This window comes from Lissotriton vulgaris, chromosome 7 (genome assembly GCF_964263255.1).
Source record: "Lissotriton vulgaris chromosome 7, aLisVul1.2, whole genome shotgun sequence".
Lineage (NCBI taxonomy): Eukaryota > Metazoa > Chordata > Amphibia > Caudata > Salamandridae > Lissotriton > Lissotriton vulgaris.
This window is the reverse complement of record NC_141695.1, coordinates 1,523,986,135-1,524,012,885: the sequence shown is the minus strand read 5'-3', so window position 1 is coordinate 1,524,012,885 and position 26,751 is coordinate 1,523,986,135. Positions and strand designations below refer to the sequence as shown.

At 45.7% G+C, this 26,751-nt stretch overlaps 1 protein-coding gene across 2 annotated transcripts in view; it reads right to left on the bottom strand.

Annotated features, from left to right (window-relative positions):
• The window catches only part of LOC147705924 (B-lymphocyte antigen CD19-like), a 911,795-nt gene that overhangs the window by 525,217 nt on the left and 359,827 nt on the right, over positions 1 to 26,751 (bottom strand). For both annotated transcript variants that reach the window (XM_086928997.1, XM_086928998.1), the window contains exons 7-8: positions 307 to 371; positions 77 to 211 (exon numbers count right to left, since the gene is read on the bottom strand). In XM_086928997.1, the coding sequence (XP_086785123.1) occupies positions 77 to 211; positions 307 to 371 (200 nt within the window). The remainder of the gene's footprint in view (positions 1 to 76; positions 212 to 306; positions 372 to 26,751) is intronic.

The following is a 26,751-nucleotide window of genomic DNA, read 5'->3' as shown; positions in this document are numbered from 1 at the left end:
GACAAGGTCTCATGTACAGAATGATGACTTTATCTGTGCAGAAGGGGTAATTTGGCATGCAGGCTGCCTCACTCACCTTCTGAGGTGACATTGAAGAAGTCATCAGACATTATATTCTTCCTCCTCAGATTCTTGGGATCCTCTTCTAATTGTCCCAGATCCACATTCATGTATGAGTCATCATCCTCATCATGGGTCTTCTTTCGTTTATCTTTAGCAAAGCAAAAATATATGATACATCTCAAAATTCGAACAAAATGCAGAGTAGCGACACAACACTGATATGAGATACAGATAGACACTTACCAGTAAACACAGCAGGAACATCTATGTATGTGTTTGGAGTACTACTTGCAGTGATTCTGAAGAAGCTTTAAGGAGAGAAACACGTGTTCAGTAATTACCACGTCAAGTAACCTGTTTGTATATCTATGATCCACCAAACACCCTCAGCACAAGGAGAACAAACCACTGATTAAAACACCATCGATTATGGGAGTCATTCTCTCCTTATATTTATCAATCTCTCTGTCCCACACTCTCTTTATTAAATCAGGGGTCAGACAAAAACGTCCTTAATATAAGAGATCACAGCACACACCTTACAACTTTAAAGTAGGTATCCACATATCTCGTAGTCAGGCACAGATCATACTGACCATCTTTCAACTGTGTTTCTGTCCTCAGAATGCAATCCTATCCCCGTTGTTTTATGATCTACAATATATAAAGCTATCTTCTTTTTGTTCGGGCTCACCTTGTCCCCAGTCTGTATCCAATCCTCAGTGTACAGTCCCATGCTTGTGTTTCCGGCCTTCCATGTACATTGCTATAATCTTTCTCATTATCTTCAGTGCCATCCACCTGAGTCATCTGTCATCTGTCTACTGTATTATGCTATTGGATTCCAGCCTATTCTGAAAATGTATGTTCTTGTTTTTCGTCCTTGGACGGCATTTGTTTCTTTATGGCTTTTTGATCTCTTCTCACAATCCTATGTCTTAGGTCTCTCTGCCATCAGACAGTAGTTCTATCATCTTGGCGTTTGCACTTAATCTGCATGGTAATTGGCTAAGTTGTTTAATTTTTTAATCACATGTAGAGTTCCTTAATGCCACTAAATAGTCCTTTTTGCATACAGCACCATGAGGAAAGATGCAAGGTTGAATGATCAGGGTGGGTCTTAGTATACAACTATACCTAGTTGTTCCCTGCTCTAACTTTAATGTCCATCTCCTAATATTCAGTCTCTGATTCACCATCTTCATCATTGTAATTAATCTACAATCTTATTATCATGCTCTGTGTCCTTAATCTATAATTCTATTTGCTTGGTCCTTGGTCTATACTTCTGTCCTCATCCCTTCCTCAGTATACAATTCTTTCTGGGATTACTTATTAACACTGCAGTGCTTTATAAGTTTGAATCATTATAATGATTTTAGGTTCATGCAAATACAATTAAATCTTCTCGGCAATTGAACTTAGTGTATGAATTTCCTTTCATTCCCTCTTTCTTTCATTCTTTCATTCGTTCTTCCTTCCTTTCCATTTTTTTATTTATCCTTTCCTTCTGTCTTGTTTTCCTGTTTTCTTTCATTCCTCCGTTCCTGTTTTCTCTCTCTTTAATGTTTTTATTCATTCATTCTTTTCTATTTGTTCCTTTCATTACTTCTTTCATTTTTCTTCCATTCCTTCCGGTATACACCTGTTACAACACAACTTTTACAACTACCTACCATTACAATGCAACTTTTACAACGCATACCATTACAACGCATTGCGCTGGGGGGCGCTCTAGGATAGGGAATACGTTTAATTTACTATCCAACACCTTCCCTAGTGTCCACGGGGACTGGAGTTGGAATAGTAAATTATACTTACCACTATCCAGCACCTCTAAGCGCTATGCGTTGTAATGGTATGCGTTGTAATGGTCGCGTTGTAATGGTAGGTAGTTGTAATGGTATGCGTTGTAACGTCATACATTCATTCCTTCCTTCATTGTTCCATTCTTCTTGTCTCTCTTTCCTTTTTTCTTTCTTTCTTTCTTGCATTCATTCCTTCTTTCCTACTTTCTTGCATTCATTCCTTCTTTCTTGCTTTCAAGCCTACATTCTGCCTTTCCTTTTTTCTTTCTGCCCTTTTTACCTTCCTTCTCATTTGACTTTCTTTTTTTCTTCTTTCATGCTTTCATTCACTCTTTTTATTTTTCTTTATTTCTTTCTTTCTTGTCCTTTCTTTCTTGATTTCATTCCTTCTTTCTTGCTTTCTTTCTACCATTATTTCTTTCTTTCTGTCTAGCTTCATATCCTACTTTAATTCTTTCCTTCTTTCTTTCTTGCCTTCTTTCTTTTTTTTCTTTATTCTTTTTTTCCTTTTTTCTTACCTGCCCCTTATTTCTTTTCTCCTTTCTTGCATTCCTTCTTTGTTGCATTCTTTCCTTCTTGACTTTTATCTCGCCTTTTTCATTTGTTTCATGCCATCTTTCTATCTTTTCTTTCTTGCTTCCATTTTTTCTTTCTTTCTATCCTTCCTTTCTTTCTTTCCTACCTTCTTTCCTTCTTTCTTTCTCAAAGGCAAGAGAACCTCAGCCAATGACACAATGATTTTTTAGGTCTGTGTTAGCTACAGCCTTTTGATTTTACTAAAACTATGTGTATGACATAGTTACTTACAGGGGTTTTCAGCCACATTCCATCCATTTGCCTGCGATTGTGTCATTCACATTTTTCTCCGTCCCACTTCAGCATGATTAAAGGGGACAACGCATCACCCTACTTTGTCTTTGGCTGACTTCACTATGAGATACAGCATGCTGCTCTTTCACACGAAAAAATAACATGATGATGAATGGGCATACCCGGCACACACTCAGGGCATCATGTGCAAAAACAACAAGGAGATGGTTGGCATGCTTTAATTCATCTCAGTCACTGGCAATTGATTGGGGTTGCATCCCAATCCATTGTTTTTCACCCACCTTGCCATCTCAGTTTGGACCCAGCCATATGAAAATCAGTCTTATACCTATTGCTCATTGGAACAGTCTAGCCCAAACTGTCATGCCAGGTCCCCCCTGAACCGGAATGCAAGCAACCTAGCACCGGTTTTGCCCTTGTTATGGACTCTTCAGCCGGGTATAGCTTGGCTCCAGTGGTACTGTGAGACCGGGACTCACGTCTGGGCATTCCCGGTGCACTTAGGGCATTTTAATCAAAAACAATAAGGTGATGGATGGCATGCTTGAATTAATCTCAGCCATTGGCAATTGCTTGGAGTTGCATCCCAATACTTTGTTTTTCGCCCCCCCCCCATGCTACCTCAGTTTGGACTCAGTCATATGGAAATCAGTTTCAACTCTGCTCCTCATGGAGACGTTCCAGCTCAAACTCCAAGGCCAGGACCTCCCTGATCCGGAACACAAGCAACCCAGTAACGGTTTAGCCCTTGTTATGGGCTCTTCAGCTGGGTATAGCTTGTTATCAGTGACACAGTCTGCCTGGGACCCATGTCTGGGCATACCTGGCACACTTAGGGCATCATATGCAAAAACAACATGGTGATGAATGGAATTCTTGAATTAATCTTAGCCACTGGCAATCGCTCTGTGCCGCAATCTAATACATAGTTTTTTGCCTAACATGCTACCTTAGTCTCGACCCAGCCATATGCAAATCAGTCTTGACCCTGTTCGTCATGGTAACAGTCCAGCTGAAACTGACTGCCCAGGTCCTCCCTGGACCGGAACACAAGCAACACAGGACCGGTTTCACCCTAGGGCATCATATGCAAAAACAACAAGGTGATGGATGGAATGCTTGAATCAAACTCAGCCACTGGAAATCACTCAGAGCCACATCCCAATCCATCGCTCATCGCCGTAAGTGCACTGGGTATTCCCAGTTTGGGCTGGAGTGTTCCAGTGAGGAACATTGTCAAGAATCATTTGCATATGGCAGGGTCCAAACTCTGGTGGCATGGTGGGTGAAAAACAATAGATTGTGATGTGAGTAATTACCAGTGGCTGAGATTAATTAAGGCATTCCCTCCATTGCCTTATTGTTTTTTCTCTTTCACAAGGAGCACATCCACACACAAAGTAGTTCTCTTCAGTGCCAGAGGGTTCTATGTTATTGTGTGCTTTTTTAAGAATAAAAACATTTTTGCCTTTAGTAATTTTTTTTAAGATAGACTAACTCCCGCCAGCTCCCCAAACAATAATGTTTTGCAAAAGCCTTGACAAAACAAAACAAGAATTGGCAAAATGCTCATGGACAATGCCATACCTATTGGTTTTGCCAATGCTTGTTGTAATTTGTCTTCAGTCCTATTATGTTCGTATTATAATTAAATATACAATTCTATTTTGCAGGTTTTTAATGTAACTGTTTGTGAGACACAAAAGGTTATAGGACTGGAGACAGGGGCGGAGAGCTGTATGGTGGTGACAGTCAAGTGAAGAGGGGTATTCATTGTATGGATCCACCATGACTCCACTCCTTCTGCACATTTTCTTTGTGGCAGTATCTTACAGAGGCACTTATCAAGGACTGTGCACAATAATAAATACATACATTTCTAGGTAGGTTACTAATAATAACAATGACAACAAAAAAGAGGGGCTAATTATGGTCCAGTGTCCGAGCTCCTTAAACATAAAGTACACAACAAAAAAGGACACTGTTCCTAAGGTGGGGTACAAAGGATACCCAGACACCTATACAAAAGGGAAGAAAGAAAGAAAGACCTAGGTTAGAACGTGACCCACTACTGAGGGGGAAAGTCATGCCTTGCCTACTGTTGCCCTCACACACCCGAAGAGTGTCATGCTTCCTCATCAGGCATTTGCTCCTCATAGCGCCGGCGCTGCAATTGCCTACGGGCGCCCGAAGGGTCACTTTTTCTGAGAACTTTTTTTCAGAGAATGCTGGATGGTGTCTGCAGGTGTGTTGGCGTTTCGGATCCCGTCAAGAGGGTAGTGAAATAGATGAGTGCATCGTGAAATAAAATTGTCCAGAGGTTGTAGTGAAAAACTATAGTCTGATCAAACCCTATGGGTAAAATATTACCCCGCCAGGCACCCTGTGCATCTGTAGAGTACTCCAGACAAGGGGCCAGATGTAGGTAATTCATATTTACCGACTCTTAAATACCAAATTTTACCGATTCGGTATTTAAGAGTCGGTAAATAGGAAGGGGGGAGATGTAGGTAACTCGAATTTAAGAATTACCGAATCGGTAGGACTCTGTATTTACCAATTCGGTAAACACCGAATCGGTATTGCCCATTGATTCCTATGGGCCATGAAGCCCATAGGAATCAATGGGCAATACCGATTCGGTATTTACCAAATCGGTAAATGCCGAATCCTGCAAGGGTGCAGGGGGTGTTACTTTGACACCCTCTAGCACCCCAATTCCGGACTTGTGTGCCATGTGGCACACAGACATGCCCTAAGGGCATGTCTGTGTGTCACATTGCACAGGTGTGCATGCACAGATGTGCATGCACACCTGAATTGGGTATTTTACCACCCAATAGTATTGGGTGGTAAAATATTGATTCTTAAGGGCCTGTGGCACTCTTAGGAGTGCCACCTACATGTGGATTTACCGAATCGGTAAATATACCGATTCGGTATTTTACCGATTCTGTAAATTTACAGAATCGGTAAAATATTGGCCCCTTACATCTGAAAACCCTAATACCGGTAGGTAACGGCCGAATTCGGCCGTTACCGACCGGTATTAGGGCTCCTACATCTGGCCCAAGGGGTGGATCTTCATCGCTTTAAGCTTTTGGAGTTATTCTCCTGACTGGGATGGGTTTTGATAAGGAGCAACATCAACTGTTAACCACACTCTAAGGTCTACAGTTGTCTGGCCCGCCCTGACTTACTCTGAGGGTATTCATTATTTTTATAATAATTTTAACGTGCACTTCACTATATTTAGTATTTTTGGTCCTGATGAAGCACCAACAACCATTGTGGCAGTGGAGGCGCAAAACATGTTGACTCACTATACCCAGGCACAGTGAGGGATAACAAGCTGATTTCCCTTATGTTAGTGGTATGGGCAGTACATATATATATTGTATTAGCATGATGTATCTATATATTCCCAGTATAGAGGTATGCATAGTGCTTAATCTACAACTTCTTTTAATAGTTAGTAAGGGTATATGCTGTGTGTGTGTTTTACTTGCATAGAGTGGGCCGAAAACTGTACAGACGCCATCTTTTCTTGTCTGCGTTAGACACGAACAGTGATCATGTGTTGCTTTCCAATGGTTGTCAGGCCTTAGCTTAGTTGATTTGTTGGAGACAGCTGAATACACGCTATTCTCTCCCTGTGCTCGAAGTCAAGGTCGCATCTGGCTGTGGGTGCGATAAGCGCATTCCTGAAGGCACCGTGCCTGCACTCCTAGGCACCAAGATGAAAGGGAGTCACCCCTCCTGACCTTCCCAATAATAACTAAAGCAGAGCTTTGTACTAATCATGTGTGCCATATATGTAAATTGATATTTGTATAGCGCACTACTCACACGCAAGGGTCTCAAGGCGCTTATACGAATACCGCTGTGGAACCCATCCTGGCTTTCCCTGTGAGGCATCCACTCCTGGGCACCCCCAAGGTGGAGGCCAGGCATCCTTAGCGTTGTGGGGGCCGTTGTGGAGATTAAGCAAGCTATTGCCCAGAGTTGCAGAGTGGGACTCCATGATTGGAATAGGCACCGAGGTGAGAATTATCAAGTCCGTGGAATTTTTGAGCCCAAGACACGCCGAGGCGGGGAATTGAACCCTGGTCCCGGGCTAGACCTCTGCATCAAGAGCCAAGTAGTGTTTTTCCATGTACGGTAACTTCATGTACCAGCCTAAAGTATATATATGTGTCATTTTGAGTGTCAGCCAGCAGTCTTCTCCATGCACTGTGAGGGGTGAGGATGAGAGAAGCTCCTCTATAGAGTATTTTGTATAATAAACTATTGAACTTTCTACACTGCCAACTGATTTGTTATTTAGTAATTGGTATTGGGCTATTGGTAAGTATAGCCTTTATTTTATTTTATGGTACGTCAGTTGGCGACTCTGGTGGGACTCCGCGTTGGGGTCGTTCTCCCGTAATCGGGTAGAAAGGACAAAGACAAGGGGAGCTCTGGTCGAGTAGGTGGACTGACCGGAGATTCTGATTTACTCCGCTCTCGCGATCAGGGAGCCCCAGCTGCTAGTGACCCCTCGCCGGAGTCCTACGGGCTAAACCCAGGAGCTGACTGTGTTGGTCTTCAGGAGTTGGCAGTGGAATACGCAATCATACCTGCGTGCACCAGGTGAGTGAATTGTTTTTGGTGTCTTTCAGAATGCGCTGTTGAGCAGTGCCTTTGGAAACAGTTAACTGTATTTGATTTGGTGGTTGGTGAACCACGGGGGACTTTGGGGTTTGACAGGGCAGCATTTTGGCTGCACGGGTAGACGGTCCACAGACTTGTTTGGTGAAATAATAGAGATACCGATCAGACGCCTTGGTGTGACACGTGTGGTGTGCACCTGGCTGGACTTCTCTCGGAAAAGCCTGTGGTTGTACCTGGGTAGCCATCGGGACATATCTGGAGCGTCGCTAAGGCAGCGGGCTCAGTCAGAATAGTCCCGGGGGTGAACCAGGAAGATTGCAGGATGGTCCATAGGTCGGTCTGTGGTTAATCTCTGTCTAATGGTCTCTTGGTAGTCTCCGGACTGCCTGACTTTGGTATCTGTTGGTCTGGAATCTACACTGATTGGTTCTCCATGAACGGGAGTCGACGGGCTCTGTTCTTTTGGTATTGGAAAAGACATGTTGCTTTGAAAGATTTTCCTTTTAAATATGTTTTTGCTTATATTGTCTTGTTTGAGGTTTTGATTGGTGAATAGGATGTGAGAATGTATGAACATGGCCATGTTTGAAAGATCGTTTCTTTGAATGAGATTGGATTGTTAGTGAATAAGTATGTTGTGTTTTAGTAAACTGTGTTTTGGATGCTGTTGTCGCCGAAAGGGCGCACAACTGGATCAAAGTTAACCTGCCCCACCTGAGGGTAGCCCAAGTTATGATATGTATGTTAAACATGGTCTTTCGCCTATTTTGTTTAATACATTATGGCACAAGTATACCAAAGATAATGTAGAAGTACAGTGACCTTTAACCCGGTCTTTTGATGAGAAAAAAATAAATTACCTGCAGGATCGATTATTTTCTAAACGTAGTCGACAAACGATGTTCGACTCTTTGAATATGTGGCAGAAGGAAGCAAAACAAAGACATATTAGGGAGGAGAAGTTATGCAAAATAAAAGCAGGCCAGATGATTACACAAAGCCATAGCGTATGATAAAGAGCAGACTGAGAAAATATAGAGTGTGCAGATAGACAACACAGGTTGCAGGTGGGTAAAAGTTATGTAACTAGGACCGGACCAGAGGATGAGATAGGGGATTTGTTAGATACACGTCCACCTCCCCCTTATGCCCCACAACGCAAATATCCAGCAGCCCCTTTAACTCCAGCTTCGGCTCCCATTTCCGCAGCTTCCATTGTGGCTCCTGTTTCTGCCCCTCTAGGAACTTCTTCAGTCTTGTCCCCTCCGAGGTTAGGATCAGGCACTATATTATTAAACACCTTGTCCCCTTCTCCCGTGCCTGCGGTAGTTTTGGCTTCCCCTTCCCCGAATTGGACTTCTCAGCCTTCGAGCACGAGCCCCACCCTAGAAGATCAGACACCCAGTCGCGGTCCTGAGGGTCTAGATGTGCGGCGATTATATACTTGATCAGAGGTAGGATTAGAAGAGAAACAGATGATTGCGAATCAGACGTCCCAATGGATGCGGAACCCTGTGTATATTATTGCCGATATATGAAGTACCCTTTGAGATTAAGAGTCTGTTATGCAACAATTTGCTCTGGAGCATATGGCTACCTGTCTTATTTCCTTGTGGTAACAATGCTTTCCAGATGGAAAAGCCCCACAGGTAATATATGATATTTTGGACCGGGCTCATAAATTTGAATTGGGTTTGGAAGGTGTGTACCAGAATGTAGAGATTCTGATAAAATATAGAGAGTGGTTACATCTGAAATGTCCTAATTTGGATTCCCAGTATCCTATGAGGGAGGTTCATCTTATTTATCATCCCGAAATACCAGAGTTACGGGATAATCAAGATCAAGTAACTAGAGCTCGTGTGGAGGCACGATTTCAGGAGCAATGGGTCTACACCCCGTGGAAAAGCAGTGAGGTCCTTTCCCTGAAAGCGCAACTCCCCGATCCTCGTAAAAACCCTACTGCCTATTATGAGGAACTCACAGAGGCTGCGTCTTCAGCTGTCATGACCTTAGCTGACATTGAGTTATTTTTTTTCCTACTGGTCCCTGTTGAAGTATGGCGTCAGGTGCACAATCAGGATCATTTAGCAGAACTGGGAGAGACTTGGGACCAGTTTAAGGACTGGGGTAAGGAGCGAAAGCCTGGTGATAAACCTAGACCTGAAGTATTGACTTTGTCAGCCCAAATTATTAAGTATATGCACACCTTGATTCCGCCTCGTAAGGTAGATTGGGATAAATTGACTGCGTGCAAACAGAAAAAGGAAGAGAGTGTTTCAGATTTCTTTACCAGATTTGAAGGGGTATTTATTGACTTTAGTGGACAGGATTTGTCGGTGGAAGGTGGTGTGCGATTATTTGTTAATCATTTCGTAACCAATTTGTTACTTGAGATCTCTGCACAGCTACAAGACGCTGAGAGTACTTGGACCACTTCCACCCCCAAAATCATATTGAGCATGGCTCAGTATTATGAGCATAGGGAAAACGAGAGTAAGGATAAGTCAGAAAAGAAAGCAAAGGATCTTAAGACTAGGCGTGGGCGGAAAATCCGTTCCGCTCGCGGATTTTGCGGATTTTCGGGAAATCCGCAATCCGCGAGATTTGCGAATCTCCCGCAAAATCCGCAAATCCGCGAGCAGCGGATTTTGCTCGCACTGCTCGCGCTGTTCGCGTGAGTTCGCGTGAGTTCGCGCCCCGCGAATAAGTGCAAAATTGCAGAAATACGATTTTAGCAAAACTGAAAGTAACTACTTACCAGGTTCAAAAGTTCAGGCTCATCATTAGTAGCCATTTCCTGTAGTGCTTCCTGAGGGGCCCCTCCAGAGTTCAGTTGCCAGTTGAAACTATTATGTGACCCTGCTCTGAACCTCAGAATAGTTACACATATGCCACAAAGGTCCTGAATTACAGCTAAGGGAGACAAGCAGGAGCCAGGCTGGAAGTTAAAATCCATTAATCAGCCCCTAATTCATTATTGTCAGTTGGGGCAGGGCAGGTGTTGTAACTAATTTTGCAACAATGAAAGCACTTAGCAAGTGCAAAAGATCACTAATCAGGGCGCACTAAGGAAGCAGGTGCCAGCTAAAAAAATATTCTGTGACACATTAATCAGCCCCAAATTAATTCAGGTCACTTGAGGCAGGGAAGGTGTGCTTTGCTTTGCCGAAAATAATGTACACTGGACAACCAGAGGGTGTGGTGATGAAACAGAGGGTGGCATGGGTGGGCCAGAGGGTGGCATGAGTAGTCAGAGAGTGGCAGTGGTGACAGAGAGTGGCAGTGATGAAGAAGAGTGTCCCAAACAGGCTGGACACGTAGAAACAACAAGTTCGCGAAACTTGCGACCCGACAGGTAAGTTCGCAATTTGCGAAAGTGTACAAAACCCTCGCGAACTGGCAGAAACACGGGCGAACACAAAAAAAAAAAAAATCCGCAAATTCGCGGGAATTCGCGGATTTTGCGGATTGCGAATCCGCAAATCCGCAAAATTCGCGAACGCGAGATCCGCAAAATTCGCTCATGCTTACTTAAGACACGAGTATTGTAACAACAAGTTATGAGGAGATGGGGCGGAGATCGAGGTGGGAGAGGGTTTGCTCCAAGAGGGGCGGGACCTGGACGAGGAGGAGGTCCAGCTGCTGCTTTAGGAATAAACCAGTGCTCTTTCTGTAAGCAGGAAGGGCATTGGCAAGCTCAGTGTCCATTGCTACTGGCTCGGGACGGGGCAGCAAGAGGAAGAGGACGAGGTCGAGGTGGTGTGAATCAAAGTGATATGCGAAGAGAAGAAGCATTGCATGGTGAGTCAGAAAATAATTTCTTTGATAATCCAAGAGGAAGACAGTACTATAACGAAGATTGTGTGTACGAGGGGGCTGATGGGTATGGTTATACATAGGACAGCCATGGACAGAGTAGGGGCCAGGTGTCAATACCCGTCGATCAGCAGGGGCCCTATGTGAAAGGGCAGTTGATGGGGGATTCTGAAAACTTCCTAGTTGATACGGGTGCAATTAATAGTTTAATTTCCCATTCACTGGTCTCGGGGGCTGCTTTGTCTGGGCAAAACAACATTTCAGTGGGATTTTCTAGAATCCCGGTAGTGAGCCCCATCTCTAAACCTGTTCCGTCTACGATTGGCCCGGTTACCGTGGAGTCTCCCTTTTTGTAAACTTCTCATTGTGGGGAAAATGTTTTAGGGTTGGATTTGCTATAAGAAATTGCATGCACAAATTTATTGTTCCCCTGATGGTGTTTATTTGACTATAAGATCACCGGGTAAACATACCCGACAATCTTTCACTAAAAATGAGCCCCTTCCTCCGGAGTTCGCTGCTATACCATGGACTCTATGGGTGAAAGAAGATACAGATGTTGGTTTATTAAAAATTCCGCCTGTTTCTATCACGTTAAAACCAAATGCTCGTTTACCACTCATACCTCAGTACAAGATTTCACCGGCTGGTGAAAAGGCTCTGCTTGCCATCATTCAGGATCTGATTGACAAGGGTGTGGTGGAAGAAACAGCTGCAAATGTATGTAATGGCCCGATATTACCGATTTTGAAAAAGGCCCCGTTTGGGAATGATGTTGATCACGTTGATACCTATCGCTTTGTAATTGATCTACGAGAAATTAACAAGATAGTGGTGCCGCAGTATCTGGTGGTTTCTGATATCACTACTATTCTCACCATGATCCCTCCCACTGCAAAGTATTTCTCGGTTATCGATCTGAAGAATGCCTTCTTCAGCATTCCAATCTATCCTGATAGCCATCATATTTTCGGCCTCTCCTTATCTGGACGCAGCTTTCGATTTTTCCGCGCACCCCAGGGGTACACTGAGAGTCCTAGCATTTATAGGCAGGCTTTGAAAGCAGTATTAGATGAATTGACCTTACCCCCAGGCAACATACTCCTCCAGTATGTTGATGATCGGTTGGTGGCTTCCGATACTGAGAGCGGCTGCAAGGAAGCCTACCTTGGTCATCTACTATTGGGAGAAAACTAACTCCTGAACTTGTGACTACTGTTTCTAGCATGTCTGTACCTCGTACTCAGCGTGATGCTCGTGCATTTCTTTGCATAACCTCTTACTGTCGGCAATGAATTCCTAATTGTTCCCTTCTTACTAAACCTCTCTTGTACTTAACCACTAAAGAAGTGCATGAACCCCTACCTTGGACTGATGAATGCCAGAAAGCTTTTGATTCTTTGAAATCTGCGCTTTGTTCTGCACCCGTCTTGGGTACTCCTGACTATCGAAAGCCTTTTGTGCTCTATGTATTTATTTATTTATTTATTTAGAAGCTTGTAAAGCGCACGGCTACCTCCGGCGGAAGTGTCCCGGCGCTAAGATTACATGAGAGTCCCCATAGAGAGTAACCAAGAATACATCCCATTGAGGGAAAGGAAATACTGAAAACCTGAGAATGCTGAAGACCTAATGATTAGTGAACAACCAGGTCTTGAGTTTGCGTCGAAAGGCTGGCTCGGAATCAGAGAACATGAGGTCAAGAGGAAGGCTATTCCAGAGCTTGGCAGCAGTGACGGTGAAAGATCTGCCGCCACTACGAGAGAGCCTAAATCTTGGCACCGTCAGTAGACGCAAACTGTTAAATCTCAGGTGTCTAACTGAAGAAGAGATCTTGAGACGTTTTCTCAGATAGAGTGGGCCGATTCCATGGATTGCTCGGAATGTCAGGGTCAGTATTTTAAAATCAATGCGTCGGGCTATAGGAAGCCAGTGAAGCTCATCCCGGTAGGCTCTGACCGAGGTACGAGCAGGGATATTACCAATGAGCCGAGCTGCCGCGTTCTGGACAATTTGCAGACGGTCAATTAGGTATAGGGGGGCACCTGCATATAGACTATTCGCATAGTCTAGATGGGTGGTAATGAGTGCCTGGACAACTGTTTTGCGAGATGATTGAGGGAGGTAGGGGAAAATTTTCCTGATCATCCGCAATTTGGAAAAACAAGCCCCTACCACTTTGTTGACTTGGACACTTCCAGACAAAGAGTTGTCAAAGGTGAAGCCAAGGTTGCGGGCCGCTTGTACAGGAGAGGGGGGAGGATTCAAAACGGTAGGCCACCAAAGAATTGCAGGAGGGGGGGATTTCATGCTGAAAAAGAGAACCTCCGTTTTGTCGGTGTTGAGGGCAAGGTGATTGGCTGACATCCAGGTGCAAATATTGCCAAGGCTGTTTCTAAAGTTGGAAAAGAGGGAGTCAGAGCGGTCTCTAAAGGAGAAAACAAGCTGAGTATTGAAGGACTGGGTTCTTTAAGACCCAGCGGTGCCAGGGCACAACACCTGAAACCTTCGTGGGTAACCTGCTCCGGCGTACGAATCACAGAGACACGGGACACTTCCTTCGGCGTCAAAGATTCAAGGTTTATTTGCTGCAGGGAACACAGAAGTCACGACAAGTACACCACGTGCAACTTGGGGAGACTGCTTCAAATTGGTTCTGTGGATCGCTCCTTTTATACAGTTTTTACCCATAAGACAACATGGGACACAAAAGTTTACAACCTGGTTCTCACCATTATCCCCCAGAGAGGTCGCTTTGGTCACTTTGAAACACATGAGGTCCGGAACATAAGTGCGGAAACATTTGGTGGTTCCCAACTGTAAAAACCCATCTTCCCACCATTAGCAAATTCCAATCAGCAGTAAAACAGATCGAAATAGGAACAAGGACAGGTGCAGAGGAAGAGGGAAACAGTGGGGAGATCGGAAAGGGTGTAAAAAGGGGAGGTATCGGGAAACACGAGATACAGGCATCAAAGGGACGTGCCTAATGAGATGCACGGCTGAGACAATAAGTCCGTGCGGCAAGATGAGCCTCGAACGGCGCCATCTGCTTTACAGTAGCATCCCCCTCGTCATAAAGACACTTACAAAGAACATGTGTCTTCCGCAAATATCTTGGGAGTCCCAGGGTCGCGAAGCGGACAGCGTCCGTTCGCTGACTACTTGAGGGCAAGAGGCAAAATGGATGCCGTATCTAAGATGGAACCCGTGGGTACAGATGAAAAACCCACATAACAAACGAACGGTTTAAGTTAGCACAGCGAAACTGCGCACACTTACTAAACTCGTCATTTGCGGTTCATAGATACCAGACTCGACCATATTCGTGCGAGTCGAAAACACCACTTACAATTGTCACGGAACCTCAGACGCTCCTTTTGCCCTCATGTAGGCAAGCACTAGTCGGAATCATATTCGATATTCATCAAACCATCGAGATGTTGCTGTAGCATAGCTCTGTCCAACCGAGTCCCCTTGGTAACAGGTGGTTGTCTTATACACGTTGTAGCACAGAGGCCACATAAGGCAGGACCACACTGCACACAAAGGCAACACGTGAACAGGAACACTACAACGACTCCGATGATCATCAGAATCTTCCAACCCCAAGTCGACATCAGGCCCCAAAACCACCCAAGTAGCGTCCAATCCCCTACATCCACGTGTATGGATTCGGAGATCTTATGCAACCTCGAGATCGCTTGATAGACAGTAGGAGCGTTATCTGGAATGAAAATGCAGCAGCTCGAATGGATCACCTTACATACCCCACCTCGATCTGCTAAGATGACATCTAAAACCATACGGTTTTGTAATGTCATAAGTCTATCCGCCTGAAGTTCTGTGGTGATATTACCAAGGGCACTGGCAGTAATATTAGCTGTCGATTCTACCACTCGAGTCAACTGTCTCAGGTTCCTACTATTGACCATAGGTCCCCAAAACGGGAGGAAACCCTTGAAAAAGTCTCCTGCCTCTTGACCGGCAGTATCCTCTTCGCTAATTACGCCTCGTACAACTCTAGTCTTATGATAATCGGCATCTACAGTGAACGTCGGAGGCAACAAATTTGCAATGAAGCATGAGCCCATGAAGTCAGCGGGCAGCCATGCATATGCACGATCATAGCAGATAAAGTATGTACCCTTGGCAGCCAGAAACACAGGGGACGAGAACATCGGCAGAATGTAATTTTCAGTGCAAGCACTTGCTCCAAGTCGGGCTTGCGATCTTCGGCCACGACCCATGAGACAAAAATTACCAGTGTGGGGTACGACCCATATCGGAGGCGAGCTTTTAAGCTGCTTTTCGCTAGTGAACGCACTATATTCACCTCTACTTAGGACCCTATAGGCCTGTATCTCTTCTTCAGGAATAAGCGAGGGATCATAGATATCACTATCTAAATCCTCTATTGCTATCGACAAAGGTTTTTGATACGAGGTAGGACCAGAGTAGGGGGAACGTGGTTCTCGAATGGGGTGGAAACCCAGTGCGCTTCGAAACATTGTTTGAAATGCTCGAGCTGACCCTTGGGAACTATACGGTAACACCAGATATGGAATTCCCTTATCCGTAGTATGTGGCATCAACCCACACACCCAACAATTAGTAGTGTTAACCACTAACTGATGCTGATGAAGGAGCTGAATAAAGGAATTGTTGCGGAATTCTACACGTCTAGCCTGCTCGTGTTCCGGTAACATATGAAAGGAATGGGGAGAAACAGTAGAGGTAAGTTTAGGGTCAGGAGTAGGAGTAGGTGTAGCAGAAGGTAAGAAGTAAGACATTGTGTAATACACTCCACCCGCCAATAATGCAGAAGCAGTCAAGAACAATACAAACAGTTGGAATATAAAACATTTGGTACGACTGAGTTGCTGCAGCTTAAATCTGTGAACCTGAGCTCCCTCCAAATCATTCAGCTTTGAGAATGCCATTCCCTACGACCGTCCGCAACGTTTCTTGACGCACTTCGTTCTGTGTAGCAATAGTCAATCCCTAGGAGTTCCCAGGAACCGACGGCCTTTAACCTAGCGTCAAGACCTACTATCCAGAAGGAAGTACGCGCGCGGCCCTACGGCCTTTAATGCACAATATGTATGTATGCAAAAAACAAAGTCTCTCAGCTATGGAAGCAAAAAGTACAAGGAATGAAGCTCAATATATATACAAAATAATCACAGTAATACGAAAGTTCAAAACTGATCACGGAAAACGGGATAATGCAGTTGTCAATACAGAAAAAAAAAACAGGATCTCTTTATTAGTCTTTAGTGCGAGATCGCAGAAAGTATCGGGTTTTCCCAGGACGTGTCTGCTCGTCAAACAAAGGATCCGTTGAAGAGACAGCGTCCTGCTGATCAGTTGAGTGTTCTGGTCTTGAGTCTTTTGATGCTAATTGTTCAACAGCGTCTTTCTGCTGCGCTGAGGATTCTCCAACAGGCTGTGCGTCGCTGAAAGGTACAAACGCCGGCAATGTTTCTGTTTCAGTTGATGCAATGCCTCTCCTTACCCACGGGTCTGCCGGCAAAGGGATGGGGACTCTTTTGGTGTGGGTGGCATGCACCCAATTCTTACGTCCCTCGAGACGAACGGCAGTCCTCGTGGCCAGGAGCACTTGATAGGGTCCGGTAAACCTCGGGTCCAGGTTATTCTTGCGTGAAAAATTTCTCGTCACCACCCAGTCTCCGGGCTGGAGCTGGTGGCCTGGACCCTCCGTCTGCGTCGGCAATGCGTCGTAAACCTGTTGGTGAATTAACCTCAGTTTAGCAGTCAAGTCATGTAGATAATCGATCAACATTGGGTACTCAAGATCAGAGAACATTCCTGGCCTAGGAACCCCCCACACATTCGCAGGACGGCCGAATACTATTTCATAGGGACTAAGCCCTACTCGGGAGTGTACAGTCGCCCTAGTTGACAGTAATGCTAAAGGTAAAGCGTCAAGCCACGAAAGACCAGTCGTAGCCTGAATCTTCGCTAATTTTAGTTTAAGGGTGCCGTTGTACCCTTCAACCAATCCAGCTGACTGGGGATGATTGGCGCTATGGAATTTTTGATTAATTCCAAGGCCCTTACACACACTCTTCATCACACTACCCACAAACTCACTTCCGTTATCTGACCACACGACTCTAGGCATTCCGTACCGAGGAAAATATTCCTTCAGTAGGATTTTCGCAGTAGACAAAGCAGTATTGTCTTTGAGAGGATAGGCCTCGATCCATCTGGAGAATGCGCAGACCACAACTAAAACGTATTTCAGGTTATTGCATCGCTCCATATGGATGAAGTCCAATTGAATCACCTCAAAGGGGCATGAAGGAGGAGCAAAACTGCCAGGAGGAGTTGGGGTTCCTTTGCCAGGATTGTACATCATACACACCATACAATTCTTCACCAGACGTTCAGCACATTTCGTAATGCCATCATTCTTCCACACCGGAGACAACAATTTACAAATACCTTTCACGCTAATATGTGCTAACCCATGCGCCATTGTCACAACGGCCAGCACATACGCATCAGGCAACATCCACCTTTTCTGATCAGACAAATCAATCCAACAACCATTCGCATCCAACTTTCCCGTGCTTTCTTTCCACTTCGTCTTTTCAGTCTCGGTGGCCTCATTCTGAATTTCTTTCACACTTTCGATAGTGTCTTCACACATACTCGATTCTGTAGGCCACCTAACCAAACTCGTCACATACATCCGAGTGCTAAGGTTCCGGGCAGTCTCCTTAGCAATCTCATCCGCAAACGCATTACCACGACCAACATCATCCGTCACCTTACGATGCGCACTACATTTAACAATCGCAACTTGCGTAGGCAACGTCAATGCATCCAAAAGATCATTCACAAACTGGCCATGCTGAATCTTCGTACCGTGCGACGTCAAGAAACCTCTCTCTCTCCACAATCGTCCAAAACTGTGAGCGACGCCAAATGCGTATTGGCTGTCGGTAAACACATTCACACGTTTCCCTTTCGCTAACACACATGCTCTAGTGAGAGCAATCAATTCTGCAGCTTGGGCAGAATTCTGATTCAACCTTGCAGTCTCAACAACAGTATTCAACGTTACAACAGCATAAGCAGTAGTCACATCGCCATTCGGCAACTTAAAACATGACCCATCCACATACAATGTACCATCTGGTTCTTCCAATGGGGTGTTTTTAAGGTCCACTCGACCTTTTGTTTCCTCTTCTGTCCTCAAGTAGCAATCATGTTCTGCTACTTCATCTGACTCTGTGCTAATTGGTAACAAAGTTGCCGGGTTCAGAACATTACAACGTTTTATCTGAATGTGGCTTGCCAAGAGCGTCAACTCGTACCCAGACAACCTCGCACTCGTCAAGTGCTGAGTTTTCGTTCGATTCAAAAGAGTATCGACTGCATGCGGAACCATCACCGTAAGCATATTATCCATGACCAATCCTGCTGATTGTCGGATGGAGACCGCAGCTGCCGCTGTTGCTCGTAAACAACTCGGCAATGCTCTAGCTACTGGGTCCAAGGTCGAGGAAAAATATGCACATGGACGTTGCTTACCACCAAAAGGTTGCGTTAAGACACTCAAAGCACAACCTTCCCTCTCGTGAACATATAACGTAAACGGCTTACTGTAGTCAGGGGTACCTAACACAGGAGCCGAACACAATGAATCACTTAGTTCAGAAAAACTTTTCTGACATTCTTCCGTCCATGGTAAAGGAGTTGAAACATCCTTGCACGTAAGAGCCACCAATGGTTTCGCTAGCAATGAAAAATTAGGAATCCATTGCCTGCAGTACGACGTGATACCTAGAAAGGCACGCACATCTCTTTGGGTTTTTGGCACAGCCATTCGCGCAATTGCTGCAATTCTCTCTGGGGTCAACCTCCTTCCCTCCTTTGACAATAAGTGACCTAGATAGGTTACTTCTTGACAACAATATTGGAGTTTAGAAGGGGATACCTTATGATTCAACTCACAGAGATGTTGCAGCAACGACACTGTAGCAATTTTGCAAATGTCCTGAGTATCAGCAACCACCAATAAGTCGTCGACGTATTGGATCAAGGCCGCACCGACCGGCAACCTAAACGCATCCAGTTGACCCTTCAAGGCTTGACTGTAAATCGATGGACTTTCACAGTAGCCCTGAGGAGCGCGTTTGAACCGGAAGCTACGTCCACCGAGAGAGAAACCGAAAAGGTCCCTGCTCTCCTCGGCAATCGGGATGCTGAAAAACGCATTTTTCAAGTCAATCACCGAAAACCATGATGCAGAAGCTGGAATCAGAGTCAGTAGCGCCGTGATGTCAGGCCCAACGGGAAATTGAGGAACCACAATCTTATTCACCTCCCGTAAATCGATAACAAAACGATAAACAGGCGGTTTTGAAGGATCAGTACGTTTAAGAATGGGCAGCACAGGGCTGTTGCACACGTTTCCCCGAGTCTCTTCAATAACATCTTTCTCAATCAGATCATAAATGATCGCTAACAGTGCTCGTTCACCATCAAGGGAGATACGATATTGGGGAATACGTGGCAGTCGCACATTAGATTTCAACTGTACAACATAAGGGGAGATATCCAGTAGGCCCACGTCATTTGGACCCGTTGCCCACAAAGACGCAGGAAGAGAACTCAATTCCGGTGGAAGCTTATCGAGAGACAAATACATAGGAGAGACAACCCTCTCTCCTAACGTAAGCTTTACACCCGCAGGAGAACAATACAAAGTCGCGTACAAACGTTTAAGCAAATCCAGGCCCAAAAGATTTTCACCACAACCCGTGGTCAAAATCAACGGAGCTTCTAGCTCACGTGGCCCAATTTTAAGGGGCAAAGGGCGTGAAACTGGATTGCTAACGGGGGCGCCAGAGAATCCAACGGAAACATTTGTTAAGCCAGACAAAGGTGCGCCAGGGAGTTTCGAATGCATGATAGAACTTTTCGCTGCACCAGTGTCCAACAGAAAAGGCTCAACGACGCCCGATGTAGCAACTGCGACGTAAGGCCCTCTCTGATCAACCGGAACTGATACCACTCCCTCTCCTTGTCTTTGGCTGTCCTAGTAATTACTGTCGTCAGTTCCCTGATCGACGTAATAATCGTCTACATTGTACTGCGCAGATCGTCCTTGCGATGATCCACGTTGATCGAAACAATTATTAGAATTGGATGAGTTATCTGAGCGATCGTTCTGAGCACCACGACCTCTACCACGTGATGCCTGCTGCGAACCACCACGACCTCCTCTAGATGAGTTACCATTGTTACGTTCATTCAAAACAGGGCAATTGAACTTAATGTGTCCCTCCTGTCTACAATAAGCACATTGATTATACCCTAACGATGATCTTTGGGAGGAGGAATCATTACGAGTTTGGGATCTGTTCGATTGCGGCTGCGATCTATTCTGCTGTGAATTATTCTGATTCGAACGTGGAGGATACGCTTGCTGAAGCAACACTTTAGTTTTGAGCTCTTTCGTTTTTTTATCAGCACGGTCGTTCTCTTCTTTCTCTCTATTCTCATAGTATTGTGCCGTAGCCAATATCTGAGCCGAAGTAGAAACGGCCCATGCACTTTCCGAATTCTTTAACTTATTGCTCAAATCGGGCAATAAATTTGAAACAAATTTATCCACAAACAATCTCTGACCACCCTCGGTACCCATATCCTGTCCACTATGGTCGATGAATGCCTCCTCAAACCTCGTAAAGAAGTCGGAAACACTCTCATCTTTTTTCTGTTTACAAGCTGACAATTTGTCCCAGTTCACTCTCATAGCTGGCATAAGCGTTTTCATTAATGTTATTATTCGTTGAGGAAGGGCAGTAATCAACTGGTCGGGTTTAGTAGCAGCCACTTGTCCGGCATCTGCCGCTACAATGGCAGCCCAATCACCGCCTAATTCATTCGGATGATTTTCCTGCCGAATCTTAGCCCATACCGGTTGCGGTACGACATTGCCGAACAACATATCGATATCGGCAAGATTCATTACCGTAGCATCTACGAGCTGCGATAATTCCTTATAATACCCTGTAGGATTTTTGCGTGGATCAGGCAAAGATTGCTTCACCTGTAGCACTTCCGATCGTTTCCATGGGAGATGTATCCACACTCTCTGGAAATGCGCCACTGTCGCAGGGTTAGCATTAGGATCAGCTGGTATCCAAACCGGTGGAACTTCTCGCATGGGAAATTGGCCGGACTCGTCTGGTTGTTTTTCAATATCCTCAACGAACAATGCATGAGGTATCGGAGCGGGACGAAAAGATAGCAATCGCTCAACAGCACGTCGAACGTTAGTATCCACTATCAGTCCATTTGCGAACTGAAGCTGAAGATCAGACAGAGCGGTGAGCACCTCGTCAGGCGCATCGGCCGCTATCTGATCATAAAGGAACTTACACATTTCATTAAACACATATCTCTGGGTTGGTATATTGAATTGACAAAATGTATCGAGGACAACACGGGGTGGACTCCTAAGAGGATTTACCATCCAACCCATCGCCATATTATATAGCGCAACGCGTTCCCTGTTTCCAGGAAGCTGACTACGTCTCTGAGGACCATCGGAACCAGCGGACCCATGAACAGGTCCGAGCGAATGAAAGAAGCTAGCCGCAAGAGGAGTAGTACGAGAACGAGTAGAGGGAGAAGCATACGATACAGGACTAACAAGAGAAGGAGTAGAAACAGTAGCAACAGCAGGAGTTAACAAAACAGGAGCAGTAGCAGAAGCAGTAGCGGGAGCAGGAGTATGTGGAAGCGGAGGAGCAGTAGGGATAGCAACAGGCAAAGGAGCAGGAACAGTCGGAAGAACGGGTGCAGGTTGAGGAACAGGCGGAGGAAGAATAGGTGGAAGAATAGGAACGGCAGGGACCACAGGAGCTGCGGTACCCTGTACATACGGAGGTGGCGACTTCATAAGATAAGACATTAAAGGATCCTCAACTGGCTCTTCCTTCTTTTCCGACTCCGTAGGCAAAGCAGGATAACATTTATCTACGGTCATACGCTGTAGTCTATCAAACACTTCCTTATCCTTAACCTCCTTATCACGCTGAAACTGCTCTGCTTTCTTCACTATGGTAGCAACATTATCTCGCTGAGTACGTTTATTCTGTCTGATTTCTTTCTGTCGGGCTTCTTTGCGCCACAACCGAAAGGCATCAAACATGGCCGGCCTTGACTTTCTTCCGAACAATTTAATCTCTAGATTATCTAAGATCGGGGCCTCGAAGCTACCATGGGGTGGCCAGCGAAGGTCGCCGTCCTTCTTTGTGTATTTAATCCAATAATCGTTAAAAGTAATTGGGCCTAGCCCATGTTTACTATAGAGCTCATAAGTGGGAGTTCCAACCGGAGGTATCGGACACGAGTCCTCCAGTCGGGAATCCGTACCACAAGGTCTGAAACAACTAAACAAAGTACTGCGACCAGGCATCTTGCACACTAGCCGAGTTTCACAAACTTCAAGGGTTACGGGATTTACCAAGTCCCAGCAAAAGAACAAAACCCTCGGTTTTTGGCGGCTGCAGTCGTCAAACAACACAACAAAGTACGCTAGCAAAGTGTCACCGACAAAAACACTCACACAGCGTTAACAACAAAAACACTCGCTAAAGTGTCAACAACCAAGAACTCTGGGAGCGACCCACAAATACTTAACTCAAAGATCGATGGCGTCACCAGGAAGGCCCGTCAATCGTCTCGCTCTACCAAGGTCTACGCCAGGCGCCAAAACAGGTCTACAGTCAGGGCAGCAGTCCGTCGCAGCCGTCCGGAGGCGGGAATCTTCGCGGGAAAAGTCTTCGGGCCACTTATTTCGACAACAGGATCGATGAAGCGGAGTGCACCTTCCCTCGGAGATTTCACACGAAGTTCCTCACGATCGTCGGGCTTGGACCGGTACCACTGATGCAGCCCCACGTTGGGCGCCAACTGAAGGACTGGGTTCTTTAAGACCCAGCGGTGCCAGGGCACAACACCTGAAACCTTCGTGGGTAACCTGCTCCGGCGTACGAATCACAGAGACACGGGACACTTCCTTCGGCGTCAAAGATTCAAGGTTTATTTGCTGCAGGGAACACAGAAGTCACGACAAGTACACCACGTGCAACTTGGGGAGACTGCTTCAAATTGGTTCTGTGGATCGCTCCTTTTATACAGTTTTTACCCATAAGACAACATGGGACACAAAAGTTTACAACCTGGTTCTCACCATTATCCCCCAGAGGGGTCGCTTTGGTCACTTTGAAACACATGAGGTCCGGAACATAAGTGCGGAAACATTTGGTGGTTCCCAACTGTAAAAACCCATCTTCCCACCATTAGCAAATTCCAATCAGCAGTAAAACAGATCGAAATAGGAACAAGGACAGGTGCAGAGGAAGAGGGAAACAGTGGGGAGATCGGAAAGGGTGTAAAAAGGGGAGGTATCGGGAAACACGAGATACAGGCATCAAAGGGACGTGCCTAATGAGATGCACGGCTGAGACAATAAGTCCGTGCGGCAAGATGAGCCTCGAACGGCGCCATCTGCTTTACAGTAGCATCCCCCTCGTCATAAAGACACTTACAAAGAACATGTGTCTTCCGCAAATATCTTGGGAGTCCCAGGGTCGCGAAGCGGACAGCGTCCGTTCGCTGACTACTTGAGGGCAAGAGACAAAATGGATGCCGTATCTAAGATGGAACCCGTGGGTACAGATGAAAAACCCACATAACAAACGAACGGTTTAAGTTAGCACAGCGAAACTGCGCACACTTACTAAACTCGTCATTTGCGGTTCATGGATACCAGACTCGACCATATTCGTGCGAGTCGAAAACACCACTTACAATTGTCACGGAACCTCAGTATCGTCAGCATAAGAGACCACCCTGACACCCCAAGACTCAACTACCTTGGCAAGAGGGGCCACATAGGCATTAAACAATAGAGGGCTCAAGGCAGAACCCTGGGGCACTCCGCACAGGAGGGGTTTATCCTCAGATTCAAATGGGTGCAACGTAACCCTCTGAGATCGACTGGACAGAAAAGATTTAGTCCAGGCCAGCAGTGTCCCTCCTACCCCTAACTGTTGTAAACGGGTGGCAAGTATATTATGGGATACAGTATCAAATGCAGCGGATAGGTCGAGGAGGACCAACATGGCCTCCTCGCCCCTATCCACTGATTCCCTGATGATCTCAGAGACTTCTACCAGCGCCGTCTCAGTGCTGTAGCCGGTTCTGAAGCCGGACTGGGAGTCGTGTAGAAGCTGGTTTGATTCTAGATACTGCGCCAACTGTTTCTGTACCACCTTCTCCAGAATCTTGGCAGGTTTGGGCAAGAGCGATATGGGCCGATAGTTGCTAAATTGCAGGGGGTCAGCACCAGGTTTTTTCAGTATAGGGATTAGCCTGGCCTGCTTCCACACTGAAGGAACTGGCCGCAAGACAGGGAGGTATTCCAGATGGAGAGAAATGGATTTACTAGAATAGGGGCAAGAATGCCCATGACTTTGGCCGGGACTGGGTCCAGAGGGGAACCAGACTTTACGTTGTGTAGCAGAGACAGCGCTAGGTCCGGGGTCAGCTCACTAAAGGAGTTGAAAGAACAGGGGATAGAACCTGAAATGTCTTCAAGGAGGTTAGGAGGAGCCGTAGCAAAGGAGGAGGAGAGTTTGACTATTTTCTCCTGAAAGTAATCCGAGAGTCCATTACACAGATCTTGAGTGGGGATACATTGGGATTTCGAGGCCGGGGGGTTTACAAAGTCTTTCACGGTGGAGAAAAGAGTTTTGGAGGAGTTATGCGCCTGTTGAATGAGAGTGGAAAAGTAAGTTCTCATTGAGGAACGTTTCAATTTGTGAAAATGGTTCCGGGCCGATTTATAGGCCAGTTTGGCTAGAGGGTCATAATCCTGTCTCCATTTGCGTTCCAACTGCTTACACTTGCTTTTTTCCTCACGAAGCAGAGGGGAAAACCAAGGGGCAGAGGGACGTGATCTGGAAGAAGTAAGTGGAACAAGAGGGGCAACAGAGTCAAGAGCGGCGAAGAGGGTCGAGTTAAATCTAATAGTTTCTGTGTCGAGATCTTCTAGCTGATTGAGTTGAAAATGAAGGTGGGCTTCCAAGGAATCACAGGTTACTTTGGCCCATTTACGACCTCTGACTCTGTTAAGGGGGGTGGGGGCAGAAGGGGAAGGGGCCGTGATGGTAAATGGAATAAGAAAGTGATCAGTCCAAGTCATGGGAGTCGGGGGAAGGGTGGAAATGCCAAGATGATTGGAAAAGATGAGGTCGAGTGTATGGCCTGCTATATGGGTTGGGCCTATAACTAATTGGGGCAGGGTGAGTCCATGTAAAGTTTCTAGCAGGGAAGAGGCTTGTGAGCAAGAAGGATTATCAATGTGGAGGTTAAAATCTCCCAATACGGTAAAATGGGGGTGTTTGAGAGAAAAATCTGCAATAGAATGCGTCAAAGCATTTAGAGAGGAGGAGGTCGCAGCGGGGGGGTTGTAGACCAGTATGCCTGCACAGATAGTACTAGCGGTGTCCGTGACCGTAAAATAAGCGGCTTCAATGAGGCCGAGATTGGGAATTTTGGTGAGATTAAGTTTAAAATGAGATTTAGCAATTAACGCAAGACCCCCTCCGGACTTGGAGTTGTCTCGGTTGATGCCAACGAAACAATAGCCGGGGGGAGTAGCATAAGGTGGACGGTTGTTCGCTTTCAGTGTTAACACAAGGCTTTGGTGGTAAGCAAAGACCTTGTGCCTATTTCTCGCCGGTGTTGGATAACGTCGCCAGAGCGCTTCCTAGCTGTCTGAGGGCTACTGCCGCTGTTGCTACTCGACAGTCGGAGGGGCTCGTGTTGAATACTGACCTCACAGTGATGGTACTGCACGCTGTGGATACATTATTTAATAAAACGAAGACTCAGCACCTTACGAGTGCTCGTCTTACTGGATATGAATTGACTTTATTTGCACCCCATATTACAATTAAGCGGTGTGCCACTCTGAATCCTGCCACATTGCTATCCCTCCCTTCGTATGGAACAATAAATGACATACATGATTATATATTTCGGACTGAAGAAGAGATGAAGGGACGGGTAGATCTCACAGACATTCCTCTATCTGACCTCCAAGGGGAATTGTATGTGGATGGTTCTTGTTTCAAGTTACCAGATGGCACGACAACTGCTGCATATGCGATCACATCCCTCCGCAGAGTAGTTGAGACTTCTCGAGTACCCTATCAGTCAGCAAAAGCAGCTGAGTTAGTGGCATTACTTCGAGCTTGTGAATTAAGTGAAGGATTGAGAGTAAACATTTACACCAATAGCCAATACGCCTATGGCGTGGCTCAAAGTTCCGGCCGCCGATTGGCGGAGAGAGGTTTTCTCTCTTCTCATGGTCAGAGAGTACAACATGGTCCCTTGATTTTACGGTTACTTGCAGCTTTAACATTACCAGAGAAAGTAGCTGTAGTTAAATGCAGTGCACATAAAGTAGTGGTAGATGCAGTAGGTGAAGGGAATGCTTTTGCAGATCAGGTTGCAA